The sequence below is a fragment of the Battus philenor genome, unplaced genomic scaffold, assembly GCF_028537555.1.
Source record: "Battus philenor isolate CCGP_79_NKW_IND1 unplaced genomic scaffold, ilBatPhil1.0.hap1 SCAF_10, whole genome shotgun sequence".
Taxonomy (NCBI): domain Eukaryota; kingdom Metazoa; phylum Arthropoda; class Insecta; order Lepidoptera; family Papilionidae; genus Battus; species Battus philenor.
The window spans coordinates 3144038-3171825 of record NW_027181662.1 but is presented as its reverse complement, the minus strand read 5'-3'; the positions used below and the strand labels follow the sequence as shown (position 1 = coordinate 3171825).

Here is a 27788-nt window from a genome sequence, read left to right as displayed (position 1 = left end):
ATTTTTAAAAGTTTATTACGTCCTTTTTTATGACTTTTTTTTTCTACATACTCGAAAGACATTTAGTAATTAGTCAATTATTTAATAGAAGATAAAATTTGCTTTCGTTTAAAATATTTTAAAACATTACAAAAAAAAAACCTTTCAAAAACTTGGTCATATTTTGTTGTTCTTATCAGTTATTATACTCTACTTTAAAACGGGCCCTTCTTTTCTTTTAATTTGTATGCAGTTAGTAATTGATTTTGAAATATAACGACGGGCGGTCACTTTAAACGTATATTGGACACTGGTTTGCTACATACATACACGGTAATAGTTATAACGCCTCTGTTGTAATGACGTACGGTCAATGTTATGTATAAGTAGAACACTTTCCGGTTTGCAGACTGACTCCCACCAGGTGTTACGAGTGTTGTTGTCGCCACGTAGAACCACGTTAGCAGCTCCGACCTCTTTACTATTGAGCCAATCTAAGTATAATCCGAAAGGTTTGTTTGATTCCAGGTAGACGGATACCACTCCTTTGTTTCAATCACCAGTCCTCAGTCTGACCACTGTTGCTGTTGCTAGACGTGAGTTGGGAACATTGAGTGATGTTGATAGTGTCGTCGAACAGCACAATGGCAGTCTTAATGACTTTTCTGGCGTCTTGGTTGACATATTGTATCAACCTTGTCCCAAGTTAGTGTGGCATCTCGCTAATTGCGCCGACGTACTGGTCCTGAACCAATGCAAGCTGCTCGGTAGTGGTGAGTTCGGAGTTTTGCAGGTTTAACTACAAAAACGGATTTAAATTTTTGATTTTTTGACCTGCATCCAAAAAGCCTGTCAAATTGTTATGTGCAATGTTTCGAAGTCTAGTAGTTGTTCTTATCCCTGTCAGTTTAAAATAGCAATCCTTGATTTCACATTAATGCTCCTATTTTCGCACAGGCGCAGTCACAATTGTTAAAGTAATGTAGATTTAACCTAATAGACAAAAGCCAATATAATAAACATTAGTAAAATTTAAATACAGTGTAATAGGGCAACAATTAATTGTTAAAACAATACTACAGCAATCGGGCCTCTGTCCAACACAACCTACGTTACGTTATCTCAGTCGTATATCGTGCGACAGAAATAACGCTCTACGAAGCCGAAATTAGCCTATTGTCTCTCTCCAAAGGTTGATGTGCAATATTTCTCGCCGGGTACTGTATATCGTTTCGGATGAAGCAAGTGCTGTTAATCAATGAGGCTCTTACAGCTTCTGCGGTACAGCGTTCGTGGACATTAACAATATTTGTATTTATAATATACCGACAGTGGTGCAGTGTATCGAATCGCTTTCTATTTAGTCAATGCGGTGTGATGTTGTGCTGCCTTATATGTCGCTTTATAAACAAAAGGCATTAAAATAATAAACATAAAATTTTTCTCGCGAGTGATGCATAAAAGGAAAGGTGTCTGGTTTTGTTGGCCGCCACCACACTATTGTCCCAATACGTTAAGGGCGCGCGATGGATACACCCGTTTATCACAGTCATGAAACTAACATATAAACTTTCAAGAGTCCTCCGATGGATAAATATTAGACAGGTCAGTGGGTTACATATTTGTCAGGTGGGTAATAGCCTGTCAGAACCCACTCGGCCTCACACCATCCTCCGATCCCGACCTCCATTACAGGATTACAGGAGAAGCCAAGCTCCCGGTCAAAAGCTCGTTTCAATTCAGACTATTTAAGGGAACGAAAGACGCGTCATCAAATCCAATCTAAGAGCTCTCAGTTCCAAATTTAAATTATATCGATTTTTTTCGAAGATTTACAACAGAAACAACTTTTTCTGAAAATCATAATAAAATTTACAAAATTTATCAAAACAACTAATCTATATATTTTTGTGCTTAAACTAAAATTTACTTTGAAACTAAAACGTAGGTTCCTGGTATCAGAAGTAGTTCAGACAATCTCAGATAGGTGACGTCACAAAATATTAAGGCTTATAATTATCAATTGCTCAATTCTTAAAATCATCATAGACAGACACATTTTTCTTATATAAAACTATTTTGAAAATCAAGACTAAATATCCACCAATTCAAATTATTTTATGATTTTGTTAATTATTTTAAGACAGTGAAATAATGAACTTGCACCAATAAAACTTTTTTCATAAATTATGTAATAAATTAGTTTCATCGTAAAAATATTTTATTTTTTAGAGAATATGTGTACTTATCACAATATTACATTTTTTTATTCTAAATTTTGTTGCTATATATTATAATTATCCAGATTCATATGTTATCTGTATTTAACCAAGCTTTCCTCTGGTTAAAATTTAAAAAAACAAACGTGATAATTTTTTTCTAACAATCCTTACCGGAAAATCTGTAATAAATTGAAATAAAATTTATCCAATCATATTAAAAATAACCTTATTTTAAGTCGTGAACCTAACTAAAATGAGACATCGATAAAAAAATATCAAAACGGACGATGAATGATTTATTGCATTTTAACTGCATCATTTTTAGGTTATATTATAACTTGCGTATAATGCAAATTAAAAAAAATGAAGTGACCCCATTAGTACGTTGTCGCAAATTGTATAGATTTTATGGATCATGGAAAATTATTCACTGCTGTTTCGTGCTAAACAATATCAATCTTAACTTTTATATTAAAACGTGTAGACTTATCCCATTAGAATTTTAAAATATATTTCGCGACTGATTAGTTTGTCATACTATAGTATATTCGGGTTATTGAAATGGTAGTTCATTATCATCACTTAGCTCAGCTCTTGATTTGAGGTAAGGGGTTCGTTTCTTGGGATTGTAGTTTTTTAATGGCGTATTTCAACTGGTATATATAGGGCCAATGCATACTGGCGCCGCCGTCTCAGGGGCGCCGCGGCGCTCCCTGTGACAGCTAAGAGCATCGTCTTAGACCATCATGGTACATTCGATCGCGATTCGCCGCTGAGTTTCGCAACAGAGATGTGCAACAGGCATAAAAACAATGAGTGTTATTCTGCCGTCATAGACAGAAAAGCCCGTATCTAATACCATACTGTTAGCTATAGCTACTTATAAAATAGCTTGTTGAAATATAAAAAAACTTTCTTGATACGACGACAAGGTTAACAGTTATAGCCGCGGGGGTCAGGATCAGGCCTAGGAGGTGCCAAGGTTTCATTTCACACGGGCGTTACCAGAGCTAGAGTCGCCCCTTGGTATATATATATATATATATATATATATATATATATATATATATATATATATATATATATATATATATATATATATATACCGTTATGTTTTCCAATTAACTGTAAAATTGTAGGAGGAAAATGTGTTATAGTCTGCGGCGTATCAAAAAGGGGAATTCCACAAAAATAAAATTCTTTATCGGTATAAATACTGGGAAACTCGAATAAATATACGCAATTCTACTTCGGACTTCGTGTTTTTATTATCTTCTAGACCTACCGGCCCTAGGAAGAACCTGAGAAAATAATTAAATGTGTTGTACTCGAGTGTACAATGTCACTATTTTCTTAACGAAAATCTAATATGGCGGCGCCTTCACTCCAAAATAGTCATGCGTATTCCTGTTAAGAAACAAAAATAGGCGATTCTTTGGTTCCTATACCTCAAATTTCGATACTTAAATAAATGTAAACAAAATTTAAATTGTCAAACTTTGATATATTATAAAGATGTTTCCCGGTATCACAAACCTTTAACCCTTTCCATTCCAATGTCGAGTGTCACTCGACACTGATTTTGTTCCACAAGCTCCACTGTCGAGTGGTATTCGACATGGTGTAATACATCTTTTTGCGGAAAATTTTAAAACAGGAAAGATTTTTGTTACTAAAATGTTTGAATTACCAATGAATGAAACATATTATAGAATCGCAAGATACTATAATTCAATTAAATTTTATCGATTCTACATAACAACCTTGGAGTGGAAAGGGTTAAGAGAATCTACTAAGCATGTTAGATGACAACTTTGGACAGAAGTATAGCAGAGAATCCATGGCGATATCGTTTATACTTCGCCAACTGATCAGACGCCATGACGGATTACAAATTTTTCGGTTTCGAATACATTTTGTTTTCGCGAATTTAATTAAGTTTTCATGTTCATTTTTTAAGTGTTTAATTCTTTATGTAATTGCAATTAGTCCGGACCTATTAACATGAAAATTAGTGATCTTGGGTTAGGTATGAACCAAAGTTATATGTAAATTTGAACTTAGAAATGGAATCTGCCTTTTAAGTAGAATGCACCTTTATCTTTGGTATAATAATTTGAATAAAATGTTTTGTACCTGTCGATATATAAATTTTCTTTTGAATGTTCTTTACATTTAAGTACAAGTAAACCTATGAAATATTGTAGAAAAAACTTAACTACTGGTAAAATATGAATAAGGCTTTTAAGCTGCAGTAGAGGACTGAGACTTACGAAAGTATGTCGCGGTTTCGATTACCGGAATACAATCTTATCTAATTTTACACTTAATAACTATATAGCATTGCCACTGCTCACAAACAAGTTTTCAGAGTATAAGATTTCTTCTGATGAGATTCAGAATTTTACTGCGACAAAATATGCACATCAGGCTTAATGCTAGACCCAGTTGAAATCGGCAAATATTTAGAAAGGTAATAAAAAACCATATTGTTGAAAAAGATTTATCAAAGTCAAATCGATATAACAATTTAATCATCCTAAAACGTCAGTAAAAAATTATTTCGCTATCTACCCTCATTTTCCATTATAAGGCTCGGAGGCCTCTAGACGAACAATTCAATTCTATTTTCAAATGTAAATGACAGATTATAATATTATTGAAGTCTAGTAGTAGCTATTGTACTGGAATAGCGTGGTGTGAGGGACAAATCAAGCGGGTTGCGGGGAGTCAAGAGTACGGGTTATTTACAAGATTGCGTGTAGTGTTTAGATAAGTGCAGAGATTTATCCTTTAAAATATCTTGTACATAAGTAGGCCAAATATTAAGGCATGGATTATTTTAATCCACTTACCCCTTTGCTTTAAAAATGTAGAAGACGTGATACGTACGTGCTGAAAATAAGAACCTCATATGGTATATTATATATTTGATATCTTGCTTTTGGCCCAAAGCACGAGGAGTTTGTTTCAAGCTTTTGACTCCTCACATGTCTGATATGAGTTTTTGAAACAATCTCGAGTCTTTTACGAACTTTTGTACCAAAAGAAGTTACCATTTTTGATACGAGATTTTGACACAAGTAGTGTCCGATATGAGCTTTTGACCCAAAAGAAGTCAGGCATTTGATAAGAGATTTTGACACAAAACAAGTAGTGTCCGATATGAGCTTTTGACCCGAAAGAAGTCAGGTGTTTGATACGAGATTTTGACACAAAACAAGTAGTGTCCGATGAGCTTTTGACCCGAAAGAAGTCAGGTGTTTGATACGAGATTTTGACACAAAACAAGTAGTGTCCGATATGAGCTTTTGACTCGAAAGAAGTCAGGTGTTCGATACGAGATTTTGACACAAAAAAGAAGTGTCCGATATGAGCTTTTGACCCAAAAGAAGTCAGGTGTTTGATACGAGATTTTGACACAAAACAAGTAGTGTCCGATATGAGCTTTTGACCCGAAAGAAGTCAGGTGTTTGATACGAGATTTTGACACAAAACAAGTAGTGTCCGATATGAGCTTTTGACTCGAAAGAAGTCAGGTGTTCGATACGAGATTTTGACACAAAAAAGAAGTGTCCGATATGAGCTTTTGACCCGAAAGAAGTCTGGTGTTTGATACGAGATTTTGACACAAAAAAGAAGTGTCCGATATGAGCTTTTGACTCAAAAGAAGTCAGGTGTTTGATACGAGATTTTGACACAAAACAAGTAGTGTCCGATATGAGCTTTTGACTCGAAAGAAGTCAGGTGTTCGATACGAGATTTTGACACAAAAAAGAAGTGTCCGATATGAGCTTTTGACCCGAAAGAAGTCTGGTGTTTGATACGAGATTTTGACACAAAAAAGAAGTGTCCGATATGAGCTTTTGACTCAAAAGAAGTCAGGTGTTTGATACGAGATTTTGACACAAAACAAGTAGTGTCCGATATGAGCTTTTGACTCGAAAGAAGTCAGGTGTTCGATACGAGATTTTGACACAAAAAAGAAGTGTCCGATATGAGCTTTTGACCCGAAAGAAGTCTGGTGTTTGATACGAGATTTTGACACAAAAAAGAAGTGTCCGATATGAGCTTTTGACTCAAAAGAAGTCAGGTGTTTGATACGAGATTTTGACACAAAACAAGTAGTGTCCGATATGAGCTTTTGACTCGAAAGAAGTCAGGTGTTCGATACGAGATTTTGACACAAAAAAGAAGTGTCCGATATGAGCTTTTGACCCGAAAGAAGTCTGGTGTTTGATACGAGATTTTGACACAAAAAAGAAGTGTCCGATATGAGCTTTTGACTCAAAAGAAGTCAGGTGTTTGATACGAGATTTTGACACAAAACAAGTAGTGTCCGATATGAGCTTTTGACTCGAAAGAAGTCAGGTGTTCGATACGAGATTTTGACACAAAAAAGAAGTGTCCGATATGAGCTTTTGACCCGAAAGAAGTCTGGTGTTTGATACGAGATTTTGACACAAAAAAGAAGTGTCCGATATGAGCTTTTGACTCAAAAGAAGTCAGGTGTTTGATACGAGATTTTGACACAAAACAAGTAGTGTCCAATATGAGCTTTTGACCCAAAAGAAGTTAGGTGTTTCATACGAGATTTTGACACAAAACAAGTCGGGCGTTTGATTCGAGATTTTGACACAAAACAAGTACTGTAATTGTTTTCCCCACATTTTTCCAAAAGGTAGATACCAATATGAGGATCTCATCTTAAACAAAATAGTATCGTCCACTAAAATTTCAAGTCAAAGGGTAAAAAAATCTACTAGAGGCAATGCAAACAAAACTTATTTACATTTAAACTAACTTTAGTTTTAATCGTTACTAATTTAGTCAGGGGTTTAGGCGGAAATCGAATACAATTTTTAATTTGCAAAATAAAGAGGCAATGGAAAGTTCATTTCAAGCGGAAGTGCATACAGATAAAGAAAAGATAGAATAAAAACAAATTTGGTAATAAGGCAAACACAGTTTTGCAAATTTATTCCACATTAAACTGATACAAGGTTGATACAAGTCTAACCGTACGGGCATGCTATGTGGGTCCAGGTCAAGTACAAAACGTTTCGTACAGCAGTAACGTTACAGAAGTCCTGAACTTTACAATACTACTTTGTCACACTAAATGTATTTTTAAATGGAAATATGTAATAAAAATAAAGCAAAAAACTTAAGCAGGAACACAGTCGGGAAATGTTGTCGAGTACATCAATGTGTTACATTTTAGCCGTAATTGTAATTGCTGGTCGTACAGAGTTCATTGCATTAGATCGTTCTATGTTATCGTCCTAAGTTGTAAGTATGTCAAAAAAACAACAGTCAAACTCCTTATAATATAATAATTACTGCTAAAATACACATCACATCGCAAAATGCGTTCGCAGGAATAAAATATATTGAATAACATGAAGTAAAAACAGACAGTCACGGGCCCGCGACCCGGCGCGCGGCCGCCAACGGGAACCGCGACCGCGCGCCTCACAAACATAAAGTTAAGTATACATATACGCAGACATGCGCCGGAACATTGCATAACGTCCTACTTTAAGATTTTTACGGAATCGATGCGATACAAAATTGAAAACGTGAAAATCAAATAAAAAAACACATATATAGAAAAAAAAGAGTGGAGCGATCCTCGATGCGAGCGCGAGGACCGGACGTAAACGTGGCCGTGGGCCGCCGCCCGGCAGCGGCGCGCGAGTGCTCCCCTGCGCAGCTTGTAGTGTCTCCAGACAGGGGTCGCGCGCGGCGGGCGGCGGGGGGCAGCGGGGAGCGGCGGGGAGCGGCGGGGGGCGACGGTGGGGCGCGGCGGCGGCGGCTAGCTGCCCAGCGGCTGCTGCGCCAGCGGCTCGCCCCAGCCGCACGCCGCCGCCGCCGCCGCCCCCAGGCGCCGCTTCGTCTCCCCCCCAACGTGCTGGTGGCCCCCGTCCAACTTGCGTTTACCTGCGCACAGCACACACGACTCACTTCACACTTTGCAGCGCTCACGTGTTGCGAACGATAAACAAAATATTTCTACAGATGTATTTCGACCTGGCTTGTACTATTTCCCAAGAGTAAATAAGCTAAAGTGCCCAGGAGTGGACTTGGGCTGTCAATCATTGATACCACCCATCTAGTATTCCGACTCAAGGCCGCCAGAGAGGGCAGAACTTAGGCAGGTAACAAATACCTGACTAAGGTTTGAGCTGATTATATCCAATTTAACGAACAAAATAATTAGGTAAATTACAATCAAAAATATTCATTTTACTTTTTTATTATTTTGATTGGCGCTATCGAGCAAAATAAGAATAAAGAGCCTTCGGACTCTGGAAATCGTCCTACGATAATTCTGTATTCAAATCTTATTTTAAACCAAGTTCACTTAATCACCAAGAACGCGTGCTCGCGCTATTTTGATTAGGAACTATAGTAACGTATTTTTAATTTTCTGTTTTAAGAAAATTGTAACCAATATTATACTTAATCTATAATCCAAAAGTTTAGTTGTCTATATTAAAATAAATAGTCTATCAACTACTAAATAGTAAATACCCTAGTATTGTATTGGAAAGGAAAGTAGGAAACAGTTGCAATCTAATTGTACAGGAAAAACCTAATAAAATGGAAGTCCTCCCACAAACTTTAAAAGGCGAACAAAAACATAGGACTCCGCTCGATCGAGCTTAAATCAAAGCTCAGCACGTGTTAAAGTTTGTGGGAGAGCGGTGAGGTAGGAATAAAGGTAGAGGATAGTTACCGATACACAAATAATAATCCAGACTAGACGCAAACCATCAAACAAGCTGAAATAAAAGGAGAAGGATCAGAACACGTCGCGTAAAGAGCAGGTCGACCGAGAGAGAGTCCAATGTTTTCGGGGTTTAATTTTGAATTTTAATTATTAATTCTCTGGCCGTTGTGATTGCATAAGCAATGTAACACTGGTGGGTTCTGGGTCTCCGATCTATGACACTTAACTTAAAAATGAAATTATTTCTTGTAAATCAAACTGATTGAAAAATAAACATCACAAAATATTATTAATAAATAAAACAATTATCAGCGTACAATTGCAGACTACGCAATAAAGGTCTAAATAATAAGGTATTTGATTAGATGACTTTCTCGATCACCCGATAACCGCTATCAAACATATAAAGCCAAGAGAAAAGATGGCATGTTCATTAACTCCATAGGGTTGAATTTCTCTGACTGAGCCATTCAGCATTGGTGAGATTTTCCGGTTAGCAATGATGAACTTATAAAGACCTTGGAACAATGATATTCACTATAGGATATAACATATGCCTGAAAGATTGTCTGAGCGGCGGTGTACTTTGAGGGAGATTGTTTGTCTGAGCAGGGGCTGTACTCTAAAGGAGATTGTTTTTTGAGCATCGACGTTCTCTAATGGAGATTATTTGTCTGAGCAGTGACGTTTTCCGATGGGGATTGTCTGAGCAGTGACGTTCTCCGGAGGGTATTGAACAGTGACGTTCTCCGGAGGGTATTGTCTGAGCAGTGACGTTCTCCGGAGGAGATTGTCTGAGCAGTGACGTTCTCCGGAGGAGATTGTCTGAGCAGTGACGTTCTCCGGAGTGGATTGTCTGAGCAGTGACGTTCTCCGGAGTGGATTGTCTGAGCAGTGACGTTCTCCGGAGGGGATTGTCTGAGCAGTGACGTTCTCTGAAGGAGATTGTCTGAGCAGTGACGTTCTCCGAAGGAGATTGTCTGAGCAGCGGTGTACTGTGAGGGTGATTATTTGTCTGAGAAGCGGTATACTCTAAAGGAGATTATTTGTCTAAGCAGCGATGTACTCTGAGGGAGATTGTTTTCTGGGAAGCGGTGTACACTGAGGGAAATTGTTTGTCTGCGCAGGGGGTGTAGTCTTAAAAAGATTATTTATCGTGCGTACTCAAATGGAGATTGTCTGAGCAATTATTTACTATGAAGGTGAACAGTTTGAGCATTAGTGTATTCCAGAGATAACGTTTCTAAGCATGTGTGCACCTGGTTTCTGGTTTCTCTGCTGAAGCTTAGTGTTCAAAAGGAGATTGAATTCTGTCCAAGCATTAGTGAACCGAACACGCTGGATGCAGGTCGCTCTCAATCGCTCCTATTGAAAATCTATGGCGGAGACCTATATATGTCCAGCAGTGGACGTCTGAAAATAGAAATTATAACGAGTGTACCTGTAAAGAGATTGCTTGTCTGTCTGAACAGCGGAGTACTTTGAAAGTTTGAGCAGCGTTTCACTAACCTGGTAAACTTGGCTTGGCGCGGGGGTTGCCACGCATGGCGCTGGGCGTGCGGCGGCCACGAGCGGCGCGCCGCGCACCACCACGGGCCCCAGCCGCGCCCGCCGCCGCGCGCCGCGCCCATCGCGCGCCCGTCCCACATGACCCACCCTGTACGCACACGGTCACACTCGACACGCTACCACTGGCACCACCACCACACCACGCGCTATCTATCGTCGTGCTCCCGAGTGAAGTGTGCCAGTAGAGGCGAACAGTTGATGACAATCGCCTTACTAAATTTTTTTCGATTATTCCGCGAGTTCGAGGTACCAGGTCGCAGAAGGCGCCTAGCCTTAGACCTCTTAGGGAGCAAAGCACGTAGACTCGCTGCATACTCTTCACCGGAGAGGCCACCGAGCTCTTACAACGCTTCGGTCGCTCCGTGTATTAACTAGCTTCAAGGGCCCCCCCGCAAGGGCACCAATAACTCGTACCACATACTTTTAAAAATGCACTAGTGTTACCACAGATAATTATACATATACATCAATTAATTAAAAAAAAAGCCATCGACGCACCAATTTATTACATAATTTCAAATTGTGTTAGGTATTAAAAGATTACTTGTTTACAAAGACGCATTAAGACAAATCTATCTCCCGTACCTTCATGCGTATAACGGATTGACGTAAATTGACTAATAGAGTGGTACTGAAGAAAGATGTATCAAAATTGGAACTGGGCATAGATAAAATATGTAAATGCACCGCATGCATCGTATATCTAAGTTTTGACGCTTATTGCAACACTAGTGCATATTCAAACAGTATTCTATTACAAGGTAAAAAGACAATTTTACATTTGCACATCATTACCAACATATCGAGGAGCATGACGATAGAACGGCGTGTGTAAGTGCTTGTCAGTGGTAGCGGCAGTAAGTGCGAAATTTAAAAAAAAAAACAACTCCGGCAGTTGAAAAAAAAAACTGCCAGTGTTGTACAGTGTAATAAATTATCGAGAATATAACAACCATATAATAGCACATTCTTATCTTAGAAGCAATGCCAATAAAATAACCGTGCTGATTATTCGGCCACAACAAAAATCGTCTTACACAATGCGACAGCTGCAAATAAACCGGTACGCGATCCGGTGCGTACCAAAGCGCAATCTCCATCGCAAAGTGGAAACGTAATTTTATTTTTAAATTTTCGCTGAAAAACTAACGTATCTCTTAGACCAAAAACACATCGTTAATTTTGCAGCGAATAAATGGATGTATAATAATAAAGTAATTCTAGGAACAACTAATCTAAGGTTACAATAACACTTCCTTACATTACATTTATAAATAAAACTACATAAGAATGCGCGATTGCGGACTACACAATCAACTGAACGGTCATGCTGTGAAGTAACGAGTTACAACAACAATGAATGTTTCTGCGGGTACACACCAAAATAATCACCAATATGTACAAATGGGCTTCAGGTTATACGATGAAACAATCAGGTACCTAGGATACCGAAACGCTACTGTCAAAATGCTTGTCTACTGAACGGACAAAGATACCGCAAGAGTAAAGTACAGGTACAGTCAGACTACGACAACAAGTACACAAGTGTAACGATCGGAACGGTACGTTCATTTTGCAGGAGGTAAATATACCATTACATATTGAAGTCCGGTACCTGAATGCCTCCGGTTAGATCGTAGTAAAGCGAGTTGGGCCCGAGCGCGAGCTCGTCTTCCTGAGTGAGGCATGTACCAAAGCGGGTCAGTAAGTCTTCGCAACACATTCGCTACCTCGTTAAACATTGCAATTGTGGTTCGGGCCGGGACAAGCAGGGCGGGGGGAGGTGGAAAGTCCGCGGCAGGGTGCAGGCAAAGCTCAAGCGTGTTACGACGGGTTAGTGACGAGCGGGAAGCGAAGCGGGGCGGGACGCAGCGGCGCGGGCCGGCGGGCGGCACGGGCCCGGGGGCCCGCGGCCCGCCGCCGCTCTCGGTCACCACCGTCAGGCCTACACACTACCGTTCTTTACCGAGTCACTGACTCCATTCTGGGATGGGTTCAACCAAAAATAAATAAACTGAACGGATGAAAAAATTTCGCAACTCAAAATTCGAAAGGTAATGATGAGTACAGCGTCTAGTGACTAGTAAAATAATATGATAACATTAGTTAGTGTGTGTGGGACCCACCGGTTGCGCTCTGTTGGGAGGCTGGCGGACGGCGGACGGTTGCGGTGGCCCCGCGTAATCAAAATAGAACTCATCGTACCGGTAAAATGGCTCATTGTAGCCACCTCGGTAATCCCCGTACCCGTAATAGTCGTAATCATAATCTATAAACACACAACACAGGCCTTTTAGAGGCTAAGCTAAACTAACGCTAACTTACAAGCTACCTGGGGCTGGCGGCGGCGGCCGCACGCGCGCGCGGGGCGGGCGGCGACACCCGCTCCTTAGCGTAAACACACACCTGGTGGGGCTCAAGCGCAGTCAACACATCAGAGACACACGGAAACAACATGCAGCTTCCTGTGCGCGCCAATTTTGAATTTTGATGCCCTTCCCGACTGCCTTCCAAACTTTTCAATGATCATCCCACCACCGTGACCACGCCCGACGACTTGATGAATGATTACAACTCATGACGCATGCACTGGGTAGACGGTTAACTTTGTTATTACATAAAACATCGTGTCGCCCTGTCATCTCGGCTTACATCTCGGAACTCGTCTTGCTGTCTCTACGGATTTAGTCCGAAACCATGCAGTGTCCTAAGCCTAGCTCAATATTATTTTCTAGCCTAGACAATAGCGTTAGTGGTACGTGTTTCTCGGTTGAGACTGTACTCCGTTTTACATACCGCGAAGGTAATAACAATATAATCTAGTTTCTTAAAATACAGGTACAGTCGCAACCACATTGTTAGTAAGGGATCAGTAGCAAAGTTTGCAAATGTGCGCGTGGAGACCACACCGTGTACGATATATATTGTGTATGATTGTGTATGTGTAAAAAAACCGTCACAGCGGGCAAAGCGTCGCTTCACCTCGCTCGCGTGCCACCAAACGGCGCCCGCTGTCGACACGCACAGACTCTGGCTACACGAGTAAATTATAACGCGAACATTATTAAAACTCCATATTGTAAAATATTTAATTGTGTAAGATCGATGAAAATATTTTGCCAAAAACAAACTAAAATCTCTATTCGTAAAACAAAGTTTAATATAACACACTTGGGGCCAGCGTCCGCTTGCGTCTGCGCCGGTTCAGGGTCACGTTCGCTTCAAAGAAATTCACCCGAGAGGACGTCCAGATTGTGACGTCACATGCACATTACATACTGTTCTTGCTATTAAATTCGATACAATTTTATACTGAAACGATTTCACCTTGGACAAACGGAAGACTCTCGAACGTTCCTCGCGTGAATAAGAGACCTTGAAGCGATCACGTGACGCAAATCGCGGGTATTCGTGTCGTACGCACTCGTGACACGTGTGTGCGTACGTGAACATCAACAGGGCACTCCACACGGCACGTGTAACGCGCGTGTGGTGTGCGTGTCGGCGCGTGTCGGTGTGTGCGTGCCTGAGTGCGCGTGTACTAACCGTAGTCGCCGCGGGCGGCAGGCGGGCGCGGCTGCGGCTGCGGCGTGCGTCCGCGCAGCGCGCCGTGCACCGGCGAGCAGCTGCACCAATCAAATCTGAATGTTACACAGCGACGTTACCCACACGCCTCCACACAGACGCCCCGAAATACACAGCCGAGTGCAACTATATACCGCGCTGGCAACTGAAGCCCTTAATTGTTTACACCTTTGTTTCAGCTAATATTCAAAAAAAATATTTGTCATTTGTGACGTCTGACGTAATATAGACTAATTGATATTTACTTCTCTCCGAGTGCAATTACTACAATCGATTCTTACTGGGCGCTGAGAGCCTGTCCATCTTGTACAGAAAAGTGCTTTAAGATCCAGAATCCTCGAGGTAATAAATATAAAAACTACTAAACTAAACCCATCAGATACGACGCCTGATTTATTATGTCGAGTGGTAGATAACTACTCTGTTCGGAGAAAGGGCGTGAACCTTTTCGAGTGCAACGCGCCACTTGCATTCATGCATACCCTTCCCACTAACCTATTCCCCCTCCCATGCACTAATGGTGTAATAATTTTAACGAGTACATGCTTAATAGAAAAAATATTTATCACCGCCCTTTTATTATTTAATTGTAATATTGTACAATTACGTCATAAATACTAAGGAATATTAATAATAATATTTTTTTTTACTGGGTCTGGTTTAAATTTTATAAAATGTTTAATCAGAAATTAATTTATGTACTAAAACTTTAATGATTTATAATCCCAAATAAATGATCTTATACATTAAAGCCCATTTTTTTTAAATTCTATAGAGATTATAATCGATCAATCTTCGTCTCTATCGTTCACGTCTTTTGTCTTACTCTAACATTCCCGGATATCTAACACTGTCCACCTTGTTTACTTGGTAACCGCCGCGTGTCGTAACATTATATTCAAATATCCCCCGCCTACATCTAGTTATCTATGTACCGTTGCATATCCTCCGTCCCGCTCTAACAGTAGTGACTTTACGGCGTGAACCCCTGGTATTATATTTATATAGGCAAATGCAGTTCGTCTCGCTCTAGCTATCTATTTATACCGCTAGAATAGATAGTTTCGTATATTGTTTTTTTTTTCAATTATTCGGGTAATAAATAGCACAATAATTAAATTGTGTCTAAAAATTTAAGAAATTTATAATAAATAAAAATAAGAATTAAAATGAACAAACACATTAATTTTGATAATAAACAGTCTGCAATAAAAATTAAAATGTAATTATGTAATTAATCCATTGCCTGAAAAATGAATTGTAATCCTTTATATAACACATGATTTATTAGTATTATTATATTGGTAAGATATTCAAGCTATTTTATACTATTTTGGCGTGATTTGTGCTCCCCCCAGCCTCTGTACTATGCCTAGTATCATTAGAGTTTCTTCGTGGATATACAGCATATAAACAATCCATTACAACACATTACAGTTAAGCAGTGAGAACATAGGTCTAAAATTGGCACCTATTTTGCCTTTGTGCTATAAAAATTTTGGTTCCAATTTTAAAAACTTTTCTAACTTAAATAACTTGTTAAGTATGTTCCAATTTAATCTTATTGTAACAAACTGTTTGGAAATATCATGTTTATAAAAAGTACTGGGTAACAAAAATGTAACATTTTTAATTACGATTTTGTTTTATTAATATGCTTAAAACTTAAAAATATGATTTGCGTAAAACTTTCAACTTCAGGGGTTATTTACTGCAGGAATGAACATGATTTGAACCACGCCAGCTTTACAGGCAACAAAACTATGGTATTATGTCGAATTTCACTATAAACTTTTAAAAAAAATTGGAATTTGTTTATTTCTATCATTCTTGCTCGTGATAAGTAGTGATAGTAATGGTAACCCTTCATCAATCCATCATCTTCATCAATTCATCATTCCATGTTCGTCAATCAGTTACTTAACATACTTGACAAGCTATTTATATATAATTATAAGTATATCCCATAGATATTCTCTTCCCTCAAGGAACTGTTGCTGTAAAGTGTTGCCAGTAATTTTTTGTGGTCTTCACATAGTTTTGTTTCGCTGTGCGTGGTAAAAGCACCGGAGTCCAAACTATTTTGTATCGCGAGACACTCCATTTACACCTGAATAACCATGTTGCAGTAAAATATACTTGAAAACTACATATACAATTTAAATTTCTCTTTGTATCTGTTCCACGAGGTAGAGAAATAGAATCATTGTAGTGGGAGATCATTGGAAATGAAAAACGACACTCACCCGCCTCGTCCATAGATCATCTGCGTCATGCGACGTTCACGGGCACGCAATATCTCCTCTTTTTTCTTCTTGTCGGAGGGGGGTTTGGCGAGCGACACCTCCAGCCGCGCGCCGCCCATCTCCTTTCCATCCAGCTCTTGCATTGCCTGGTGGGAATTGTTACAACTCGTCATTTATTTGTATTATTAATATGGACCCAACTTTGACATGTTTGCCAGGGTCAAATTTGATGAGAATTAGAATCAGATTGAGGTCTTATATTATGACTTCACAATATAATCAACCGCTCAAATCTGACTGCAAAAACAAACTTAGCTAACTAACTTGGCATCTAATTAATACCTTAGTTACTTGAATACTTAGTGTTGTATTTGAGAATAAGGCTTAGTAGGATAGTGAGCCTAGAGGGAAAAAGAGTCTAGTCAAGAGTTAGGACTTTCGTCGTTCACTTAGCCAAACCCTTGGAGGTCAGAAACAACGAAGGAGCTTGAAGAACTTGTCTGATGTTCATCGTGCTTAAGACAATATTTAAAGCGCCGGCATATTCTGTAAAAGTCCCCTCACGAAAATAACTAGGAGTGAATAGCCCATAGATCAGCTTGGCGAAACTGACCTGTGAGACCCTTAAATTGACTACTGACCTTGACGGCGCAGTCCCTGTCCTCGAAGTGCACGAAGGCGTAATCCTTAATCTTCTTGACTCGCTCCACAGTGCCGTAGTGCTCAAACTCCTCCTTCAGCGCCTCCTCCGTGATCTCCTGCGTCAGGTTCCGCACGTATAACACCTTCACCTGGAACGCATACGTCACATTCAATAATCACTGCATAGTGAACATCATACAATTAAAAATTTAAAAAAAAATCAACCTAGTATGTAACATCAATGGTTGCAAGGTTGATTAGGTTCTCTTGAAAGCTGGGTGCAAGCAGCAGTGGAAGTAAACATTAGCCAATAAAAAAGGCGTTGAAGCCGAAAGATCCTTTGGGAAGTTCTCAAGGTCTACGAGCCGGTAGACGCTGCGCGGATGTAACCTCCATTAGGTGGACCGGCGACCGACGATGCCGGGGGAGGCATATATAGCTTCTTTCCGGAAGGTGTCTTGGTACAGTGCTGAGAAGTAGCTGCGAGTTTCGTAGATCTGGCGGCCCCCACAGAGGCACCCAATAAAGACCACCGAGGGCGTTTTATTAGTTAGGAATCCCACATAGCCTGTGTCCATCCTAAAGACTTACCCCCTCCCCCCATGCCAAAAAAAAGTGGGCCGACGACAAAGCTAAGGGTGCAGAAAGTCGCTGGACGAGGGCACCGCAAGACCGGTCATCGCGGCAATCTTTGGGGGAGGAACTAGTACCTTACTGGACATTCGAAACGAGCAGTGCACGGTGACCGATCGCCCTCCATAATTAAGGAAAATTATGATCTTTTGCTGATTGTCCTTATTACAGTTAACAACAATATATTATAAAAAAAAATGTACTGTATGGGTTTTAATGTTTGTCACACCAAACTCTAGCATTAGTTGGTTAAGATTAGAAGTTTAATATTGTGCTACCGAAAGCGCTGTACCACGTCTCAGAAAAGTGCTGCGAGGTGGGAGCAGAGGAAATTAGCATAAGCACATCAGTCGCGAACTAGGATGTAAGACTGACGAAGCGAAAATAGAAGGGAAAGTCTTTATCCTATCCCCTTCGTTTCGCCGCGCGCTTTGTTAAGGTGCGGAGTAGCAGTTTCGATATCACTATATTTCATTTCTCATCAGATTCCGACTGGTTAGAAAGGCATAAAAACACTTATTTCTGAACAAAAAAACGTAGAAAATTTCAAATGTTTTAAATAGATAACAATTGCTGATAAATATGCACATTTTTCATATTTTTATTAAATCACGACAAATGTACTAATGATGAAAAACTAGAATAAACGAAATCACGTCTAGTTTCTGACGCCAACCCAAAAAGCTTTCAAAATTTTTATTTTCAATTGGGCTGTTACATGCCAATTATTTGAAATTACATCTCTCAATACAGAAAGTAAAAAAATAAAAATGGATCCGTTACTTGGTTGTTTGGATGGTGAACTATTTGGTTACATGTCTCTTAAAACAAAATCTTCCAAATTTGAACAATAAAAAAACTACTTACTTTGCTCATGGTCTGCTCGTCGGGTTCCTCTTGGGGGTCGGCCCAGTCGACTATTATATCACAGCCCCAAACCTAATAATCATAATGTATAGATTGATTATCTAAGACTAAAAAATGCTTTTTACCGGTAATTATGAAAACGGGAGGCATTTATTTCAAATACTAATGTATAATAGACCAGGTATATACCTGAATTTAAAACGCACAAAAACAGTTGTTAATTTTAATTGTAATAATAATATCGAAATGCGCCAATAATTGCAGATAAAAATGAAAAGTAAATATTAATATTAATGTTTATTGCCCAGTAATGCGATCGCAATAAAAATAATGGAGACCAATTTGTAAACTTGTTTCATTCGAACTTTATCATCGACATACTTCACACCGATTCATAAAAACAAGAAGAGCAGTCATCATTTTATCGGTTATTCGAAATATTTTGATATTTCAAGTCGGAAACAAGCAGGTTCACATATGTCTTAATTATCTCATATAGTTTTTCATTATTAAGAAAAACCACACAATAGATTAAAAATGAAATACAATGCTGCTACAAAATAAGTACGCAGTAAAGTAACTAGTGATGTACCGAGTGTATAGTTTTTCATTATTAAGAAAGACCACACAATAGATTAAAAATTAAATACAATGCTGCTACAAAATAAGTACGCAGTAAAGTAACTAGTGATGTACCGAGACAGTGATTACCGGTAAGTATGGCAAAGGGACGTACCTTTATCCTACCGGTTCCAAGTCTACGCTTAGCTAACGACGCCGCTTTGTGTGACTCGTATTCCAAAAAACAAAATCCTCTATTTTTCTTCTTATCATCGGGCGAACTATATATTATTACTTCTACCAGTCCAGCTGCAAACATACAAGGTTCATATAGCGCGGCGGGCGGGCGAGCGGGCTCGGATAAAAGATAACATAAAGCTTCCCTCCCCTCGCTTAATTTCATTCCTTCAACGCTACGAAAATATGAAGCAAATCAAACGATATCTTAGGAGAACATATACTGAAGAAGTCTAAGTCTAGAGAACAACAGCAAGATTCTCCAGTCATTACCAGTGAGCATTCTCGAGGCGGAGGCCAATCGGTTAACACTCGGTATTTGCAAGTCTACTAGAGAAAGCCAGGGGCGGCCGGGGGGCGGCGCGGGGGAGGCGCGGCGGCACGAGCGCGGCCAGCGGGGCGCGGCGGGGCACGCGGCGGTGCGCGCGGCGGGGCGGTCGGCGCGCGAGTCGCCCGCGCGGCCCCCAGGCTCGCCCCCGAACAAACTGAATAGCACATATTATGAATTCGACAAGGACTTACGTGCGTGCCTAGTAAACTCCTCAAACAAATCGTCCCGATCTCGATTCTTAGGGATATTCCCCACGAATAAACGGTGATTGTTAAAGGAAACCGTAACGCCAATCTTTTTCCCCTTTCGAATTTCATAATCATTCAGCTGCAAGAACAATTCGAGGGAGAATAGCCAATGGGCGGGGCCGGGTCGTCGCCCGGGCCCGCAGACTGGAGGGGGGTGTAGCGGTGCGGGCGGCGGACGGGATCGGACAGGGGGGCGGCGGAGCGGAGCGGGACGGGGGCGGGAACGCAGGGACAAGCGGGACGCAAGCGGGGCACCCTTCAGCGGTCCACACCAAGCCCCACGCACTCAACCCAAAAAACTAACTCCTTAATTCATTCGATTGACACTTTACCTGTTAATTTACCAAACTCTTCCAGTATCTCCTCTTTGCCTTTAGACTTGGGAATGTTGCCGACGAAAAGTCGCAGATTCGGTACGCTAATCTTAATTCTCAGAGTCTTCCCAGGTTTTATTTCGTGATTATCGAGCTGTGGGAAAAATAACAAGGGAAAAATTTTGAAAAAAGTGAGGTGGATTCAATTTCGGAGTCGATCGAGCCGACGGTCGTTTCGACCGGTCGCCCGGAGCGCCACGGGTCGAGCTGATCTCCGCGCGTACCTCGTGACAGACCTCGTGAGATGAACGGTTAGAGCCAATCGTGATGAGTTAACTGTACTTTGGATGATAAGCCAAAAAAGTGTTCATACGGAGCAAAGAGGAGAGCCTGAGATATATTAAATTCTCAGCTGGAGAACTTTTTGAAGCCAATTGAAAGTTAACCCTGTAAGTGGACCGTTTGATGAAGTGAAAATAAAAAAAAGCGAGTACAAGTGTGATGGTAACAAAAAAAAAATTAAAGCAACTCAAAATTGAACGGTGTGCAATAGTAGAGAACGGGATGATATCTCAGGACAAGCGAGGCTAGATCAGTTGATAGGTGTTATGTTTGCACATTTACACAACTTCAGTGATTACACGGGGACGGCGGCCGCGTGCATCTACACTTCCAGAGCGTACATCGAAACGACAAACAATGATCGACACTGCAGGCAGCGATGGTCTACGATGAGCTCTAAGACATGTACATCTAAAGCATGCAAAATCAAATTCACACATTTGCTAACTGTCAAATGTTTACATTACTAAGTGACAATAATAGAAAATAAAAATCGTCTGGATAGATGCATATGGCCGCCGTCAGTGGGATATTAATGTCATGCTTTATAAATGAAAGAAGCTTAAGATTAAGTCTCCCAAATGTGACTGAATACATATTCAGGCAAATGATCGGGGCCCTGCAAAACTACTGGACGTATGCCACGCAGTAGTTTTACATGATGCCCCTGTTTGGCAACTTCGCCGGATGAAATCATCACCAAAAAGTTTTAGATTATAGTTTCACTTGCAAAGACTAATGTAATGACTCCATCCAAACATCGTGGGCAGTGAACACGCGAAGCCGCCAAACCATCGGCCAACTATTGTGCAGTTAATCAGTTATCGTTCAAGGGATTTATACTTAAACATTCGGCGAGTCACCTGCAAAGTAGACGTCAAATTAGAATTTCGTTTTCAAATTTATAATGCACCAATTATACAGTGAAAATAAAGTCATTTTAATGTTTAGATGTACAATTTGGTAACACCAATTGCGTCTGGTAGACGATGGGATATACATTGGCGAATGTAGTGCTCAACATTGCGCATTGATACAGATGTGCTTGATAACATCCATTTGAGGCGGAGATGACGGCATCTACTTAAATTACAAATACATTCTATTTAAATTTAATGTAAACTCTAATTTTAAGGCCAGCGACAACGTGTTATTTTTAAACTGTAAGTAGTAGATAAATAAATGACGTCATTCTTCATGGAATAATATATTCTTGCAACAAAATCAATAAAGTATCCAAGAGGGTGGTAATTTCTTTCGTCCGTTAGGTCGTACTTGGCCAAATGTGCAAACTTATGAATGAAACAGATAGTATACAAACAAGAGATTCTTAAAATTGATACGTCGGTCGAGATAAAATGGTCGGAAATTAGCCACAATGAGCAAGGAGTAACTGATGGGCACATGAAAAATGTTTACCACTCTCCAGACAAACAACACCCAACACGCCCTTCCGCGAACTTGGACGCCGATGTAAATAATACGGCAATTATACAAAACGAACACATTGATATTTAGTAACACGGCGATCGTTGCTCGAGGCCCGCCGAGTCATCGTTTGCCCAATTCGTGTAGGTCGCAGCCCACATTTGCCAACAGTGTCGGAGCCCGCATGACTTACTCAGCAAATAAACATCTTACAAACGCATTCAAGTTCACGATAGGGCGCAGCAATATAACTGCAACAAGACTGCAACGAGTCGAGGGTAGTCTGGGAAACTTTACCAACCTCTTGAACGGCTCGCTGAGTGGCCTCCCGGGTGGTAAAGGTGACAAAGGCGTAGCCGCGGTTCGTTCCCGTCATGGGGTCCATCATGAGGCGCAGATCCCAGATGGTCCCACACCGCTCAAACAACGGGATCAACTCGTCCTCGTACATGTCCTTTGGGATCTTGCCGCAAAACACCTCGCAGCCGGCGCCTGGTGTGCCGCCTTCCCAACCGGGCGGTGGCCCGCCATACTTACGTTGACCTGTAAGAAGTTAAATTACTCTACATACCACGTACTTTACCAAGCGTCGCCCAACAAAATTATCACAGCAGTCCAAAGACGCCCACTACAAGTCACGATTACCCCCAAAGACCTCCACGATCTTGTACATCCAGCCACTTCCCGCAACCATGGCTATATTGTGGGTGCATCTTGCAGGGTCCTCAGTTAGCATATAGTCATTCATTTATTGCTCTATGTGTCAAGAAAACCTACAAGATAAGGCTGCATTCAATTTATCATGTGCGAAGCCCTCCCCCCTTTCCCCCGAGAGTTAAGGTCGGGGGAAGTCGCTGGATTCGGAAAGCGCAAAACCGATTATCGTGACGATGTTTAGGAGAGTTCTATAAATTGCAGTTGGTGTGTATCGGCTGATATGATGAAGACAGCTGAACATATAACAAACCAGAGATTAAATTTGCACTCACCCGTGGTCACGTCTAGCGAGTAACCAGTCCTGGCAAGGATTTGTTTGATCTTCTCCTCATCGGGGCCCTTAGGCTGGACAGCGGAGGACAGTGCAGGCGCGCCCTGCACGCCTGCCCTGCTTTTCTGTCTGAAACGCCAACCAAACAGTTGAAGCGATAGAACTCGAAAAACGGTATTTAATGATTTTTGAAACGTAACTTCAGCTGCACCGACGTGCTATTAATTTTTTCCAAATACCCTATCAAAATACACGAGTCATTTAAACTTGAGATACCCAGACTTTTTTGTCATAGACTACTTTCTAAATCATGATGATTCCAGTGGAACCCCTCCGGCTACTTTTTTAACATATAGCTGTGCTTTGTAAAACATTATCTGCCTACGTTATTTTATTCGAATAACTGGCACTTTCGAAACATCAATCAACATAAAATGTCGGCATTGTTATCCCTACAGGAAGCTACCACCGGCTCCGGAGTTGGCGAGAAACAACAGTTGACTTACATTGACAAGGCATGGCCACATTTTAATTCTTCGCTATTGTAAGCAGATAAATTTTATAGGACCTGGCTTATGAATTTTTAATCCTTATTTTATGTAGCCAGCATAGACTCGCTACGAATCTCCCGGTTACCACGAGGACTATTTTGGGAAAAACGTTTACAGCCCATTTTTTCCAATAGAGAAATCATTTTCGAAATCAATTCTGTTATTTTTAACTTTGTCTAGTAATACTGAGTGAATCGTAATGCAATGAAAAGAAGATAAAAAAGTATTGTACAAATGAGGAACCACCGCATGACTGACGGCGATACTTCACTAAATACTTCAAAAATTAATGTTATATTTCCGTACGAGCAATTCACACAAGCCAAATTAATTAAATATTTAAAATATCTTTATATGATTTAAAATACGTTATTAAATCATGAACACGCGTTAATTAAAAAATGTAAGTTAATATTTGTAACAGTACAATTAATAGTAAATAGTCAATGAAAATTAACAAATTAAAACGTTTTACCCACAATGCATTTAATACGTAACATTAACTTGGGCTGCAATGAAAATTTCCCACCGGTTTGCCGACGAAACATTATTAGTTACATCGTGTCTGCAACACTACGGCAGATGGCGTCACATGTGCCGACTGATATCTCCAAAAGCACGCCGCATTTCGCGATAAGTATAAAAATCAATTTTTCGGAACTGACCCACATACCGGACCAGCAATTTGGAGTACATCCAATATTTCAGCATGGCATGCCAATGCAAAAAATATTCATCACACCACTCACCTATAGGTCTTCATAACCCCACATAAATAAGCACTTTTATTAGATACATGCTCAAGATTTGAATCTAAAAATTGTCCAAGAACACTTAAAGCACCGTCGGATGGAAATTCTTTTAAGGCGTCTAACGCACGCTCGTCCAATTCGGCGTGCGCTAGCTTTCCAGTCTTATAAATATCATCAAGCTTGGCGGCCACCTGAAAATTAAACTCTTTGAAAATTCTAAATACATTTATATAGTAACCTAACACAAATAAAACTCATAATCGAAGTTATATTCGTTTTATTACCCATGATAATCATTTACGTAAATAATTTTAATACTAGCAGCATTCTGCAAATGTGTTGCCATCTTATAAAAATATGAAGACACACCAAACATAATAATAAACTGGGAACAAACATGACTAACATCTGTGACACATATATTAAGATCTACAATATCTTAAAAACCTGCAATCCCTAACAGGTAAACATAAGGAAAACAAGTCATGTATATACTTATTGCATCACTTAGTATATTGATTGTTATTCATCTAAATATTCTAGTACACACCAGACAGGTATTATAAATATGTATGAAAACTATATGTATATACATATACAACATACAAAATTGTTTATGGCAACAGTGATTGATAGATTTAGTAAGTGGCATAAATATAAACTAAAGGTGCATAGATAAAAGATCAGAGGTCAATGAGTAATCAGAAAATGCAACAAAAACTGTACATATATATACCAACATTGAAAGCAGTTTCTGCCAGGGCAACACATTAAACAAATATTTTTTTTTCTCATGGCAACCCCAGTGGAAATGTGACTCCTCACATGTGTTCTAAGAACCTGGCCTTTTGATAAGATTGAAGTACAAAGAACATACTTGTATAACAAATTTACTATTTTATTTTGAATTAATATATTTTTAAATACAATATTTTTAATATATAATTGTATAAGTATCAACATTTACAATTATACAAAGTAATATACATTTGTTATTACAATTTTAAATAATAAAAAGCAAAAGTATATTAAATAAATGAATGTAATAAATAGAGCACATATTCCAATAAGAATCTTATCAGAAGGTATCTGGAGTTATCTTTTGGACTGTGGGTATATTATATTCTAACATGCCTGCAAAACTTTTATAAAACTCTGATAATTCTAAGGTCAACAGCAATTGACTCCTGTTCTGACCTGATATAAAATAATTGTTTGATGTCCTTTGTTTCCAATCCCAAACTTTGTCGCATCAACCATATTACAGAATTGCAGACCTCATACATATTCAAATGTTTTTCTCATATATAGGTAATTTACAATTTTGTAGAATGCTACAGATTCATACATAATACTTATACATAGATTTTCTATTGTAAGAATAAATATTTAATACATTTCATAGTTAAAATTTTTTCTCCGGACTGACTCCGGTCACAATTTTTCACAATTGTATTTCCTATTCTACTATAAGGTTATAAGCATAAAATAGGTTAAATGATTTAGAATGTGTTCTTACTTCCTTACCTTAGAGTCCAAGCCATATTCTATGAGTTTGCGGTAGTCTGGTGTACGGCCAACATCGGAGTCCTTTCCGGGGACCTCTTCCACAGATATCTCTCCATTACCCTCCGCCATTCTGGACAATTATGAAACATTGGTACACTCACTGCACTAAACGGGAATCGCATACATCACACTTTATTACTAAATTTAAAGTTTTAAGGCTAATGGTTTCTGAACTCAGCCTCCTATAGCTCGCCTAAAGATGATGTCATACATTACAATATCGAAAGCCACGCGTGAGAGCGATGCCGATAGATTTTTTTATGCAGTGATAACTTTTAAAATTTTATGCACTACATAGCGAAGGAAATAAAATTATAATTACCTTATTTTGCAATTTTTGTAATTTTGGAAGAAAATGACAACTCTCTAATCGTCCGAAAAACAAAAAAACAAATGATGTTCAAACATATGAAACTGTGAAACAATAGGACTGTGCACTCCTCATTCCATCCGGGTGAAGGTGAAATTTCAAAAAGCGAATGCGCGGCTCATTGCATTCTTCTCTAGTGAAGTGAAACAATTTTTGAGCCTAAAAACGAAAATCGGAATTATATCGTAATCTGTAAAATAACAGCGGGACTAACAAAATAAGAGATGCGAAATCCGGCGGTCAATGACCGAAATAACACAGAGTACACTGTGAAGTTCCTTACAAACTATAACACATGCCACTTTTTTAAAAAATAAATCACTTTAAAACACTTTTACAATCCATCTGTAATGAGAAACGAACACTAGTAACTTTCCGCGCATGAAAGTTTGCCGAATGCGAAACTGCAATAAGTTGAGAGTGCAACTGCATTGCACCCGATAAGAACCGGCCGGCGCGCACCTTAATTTCCAAAAAGAATCCAATTGGAATGGGCACAGACCTAATCTACATGTAGAAGACACTTCAACACATAACCACCGAACAATAAAATCAAGCCGAGACACTGTACACGAAAATAATTACCTATTAATTTTGCTACTTGGTGGCCGAGACAGATATGGCGGCACCGCGCGACGTCAACGTGACCGCCAGTACGGGGTTCTCATAACGACGCGCGCGGGACTCGATGCAACGAGGAGTGCATTCAAACTTTCAAAGGCACTTGAATTTGTTTGTAAAGTTTAATAATCCTCTCTGTATAAAGACTTATTGCGACCGCAGCAAATGATAAAATATTTTATTGCACAGAGAGTTTTTGCAATGGTTGCGAATAATTTTGAATGTGAAAGAGCGCGGCGCGTCGCGCAAGGCTGCCGGCCGCGAGGTGAGACAGGCTAGCGGCAAGACGGCGGCGAGCGAGAAGCCGAGAGCGAAGGGGGGAGGGTGTTGCAACCGGCGGTGCAGGCGTGCAGCAGCGACGACGCCGCACCGAGCTCGTTGCATACTTGCATACGCACGCACACGCACGCGCGCGCACACACACTCGCGGACCGCTGACCTTCGTTACGCGTAATCGATTCACTCACTGGCCCACTCTTTGTTGCGACAATTAAACTTTTTAAAATAATTTGCTATGATATACCAAAATATACCAATAAAAAATAAGGCGATTGCAATCGATCGATACTAGAATATGTAAATATTACCGAAAACTAATTGGTTCCTCTTATCTTTGTTATCTAACTGGAACACTTCTAAGAATTAGTATAATATATATATTTTTTGAATTCGTATAAGTAACTGATTAGAATTATCAAAGAAATATAAAAAACCACAACTATTCCAAAATAAATAATTAAAGTAAATTTTCATTTAAATCAACATGTATAAAAGTATTTTCTAACAATGCAATTCATAAGAATATGTGAACAAAATTATCACACGGTTACCGATCGACAATGTTCAATAGTTGAGAACAAGGTTCATTACTCTTTGATATGGAAACGAAGGGATAAAAGAGTTAATCGCAATAACCCCTTACTTTAGTTTGCTCCACCTGCTGATTATTGAAGCCGTATGTATTCGCGACACATACACGAAACTGGCCTTCGTACTT

At 39.6% G+C, this 27788-nt stretch overlaps 1 protein-coding gene across 6 annotated transcripts; it reads right to left on the bottom strand.

The window, feature by feature from the left end:
* Positions 1-7640: 7640 nt before the first annotated feature.
* Positions 7641-27078, bottom strand: LOC137926215 (heterogeneous nuclear ribonucleoprotein R-like). 6 transcript variants are annotated; one of them, XM_068769794.1, is made up of 16 exons: positions 26756-27078; positions 26123-26329; positions 25759-25870; positions 24229-24422; positions 22930-23057; positions 22242-22483; positions 20189-20324; positions 19216-19349; positions 18480-18551; positions 16979-17128; positions 16338-16483; positions 14053-14147; positions 12633-12775; positions 10447-10594; positions 8089-8144; positions 7641-8004 (listed from the first exon to the last, which is right to left on the bottom strand). In XM_068769794.1, exons 3-16 carry the CDS (start codon positions 25867-25869, stop codon positions 7738-7740), a joined length of 2022 nt encoding a protein of 673 aa, XP_068625895.1. In that variant the 5' UTR covers position 25870; positions 26123-26329; positions 26756-27078; the 3' UTR covers positions 7641-7737. The 6 variants fall into 6 exon arrangements, with proteins under 6 accessions (XP_068625895.1, XP_068625921.1, XP_068625904.1 ...); XM_068769820.1 differs by having other exon boundaries at positions 14053-14132; XM_068769803.1 differs by lacking the exon at positions 26756-27078 and adding an exon at positions 26673-26744.
* Positions 27079-27788: the final 710 nt, after the last annotated feature.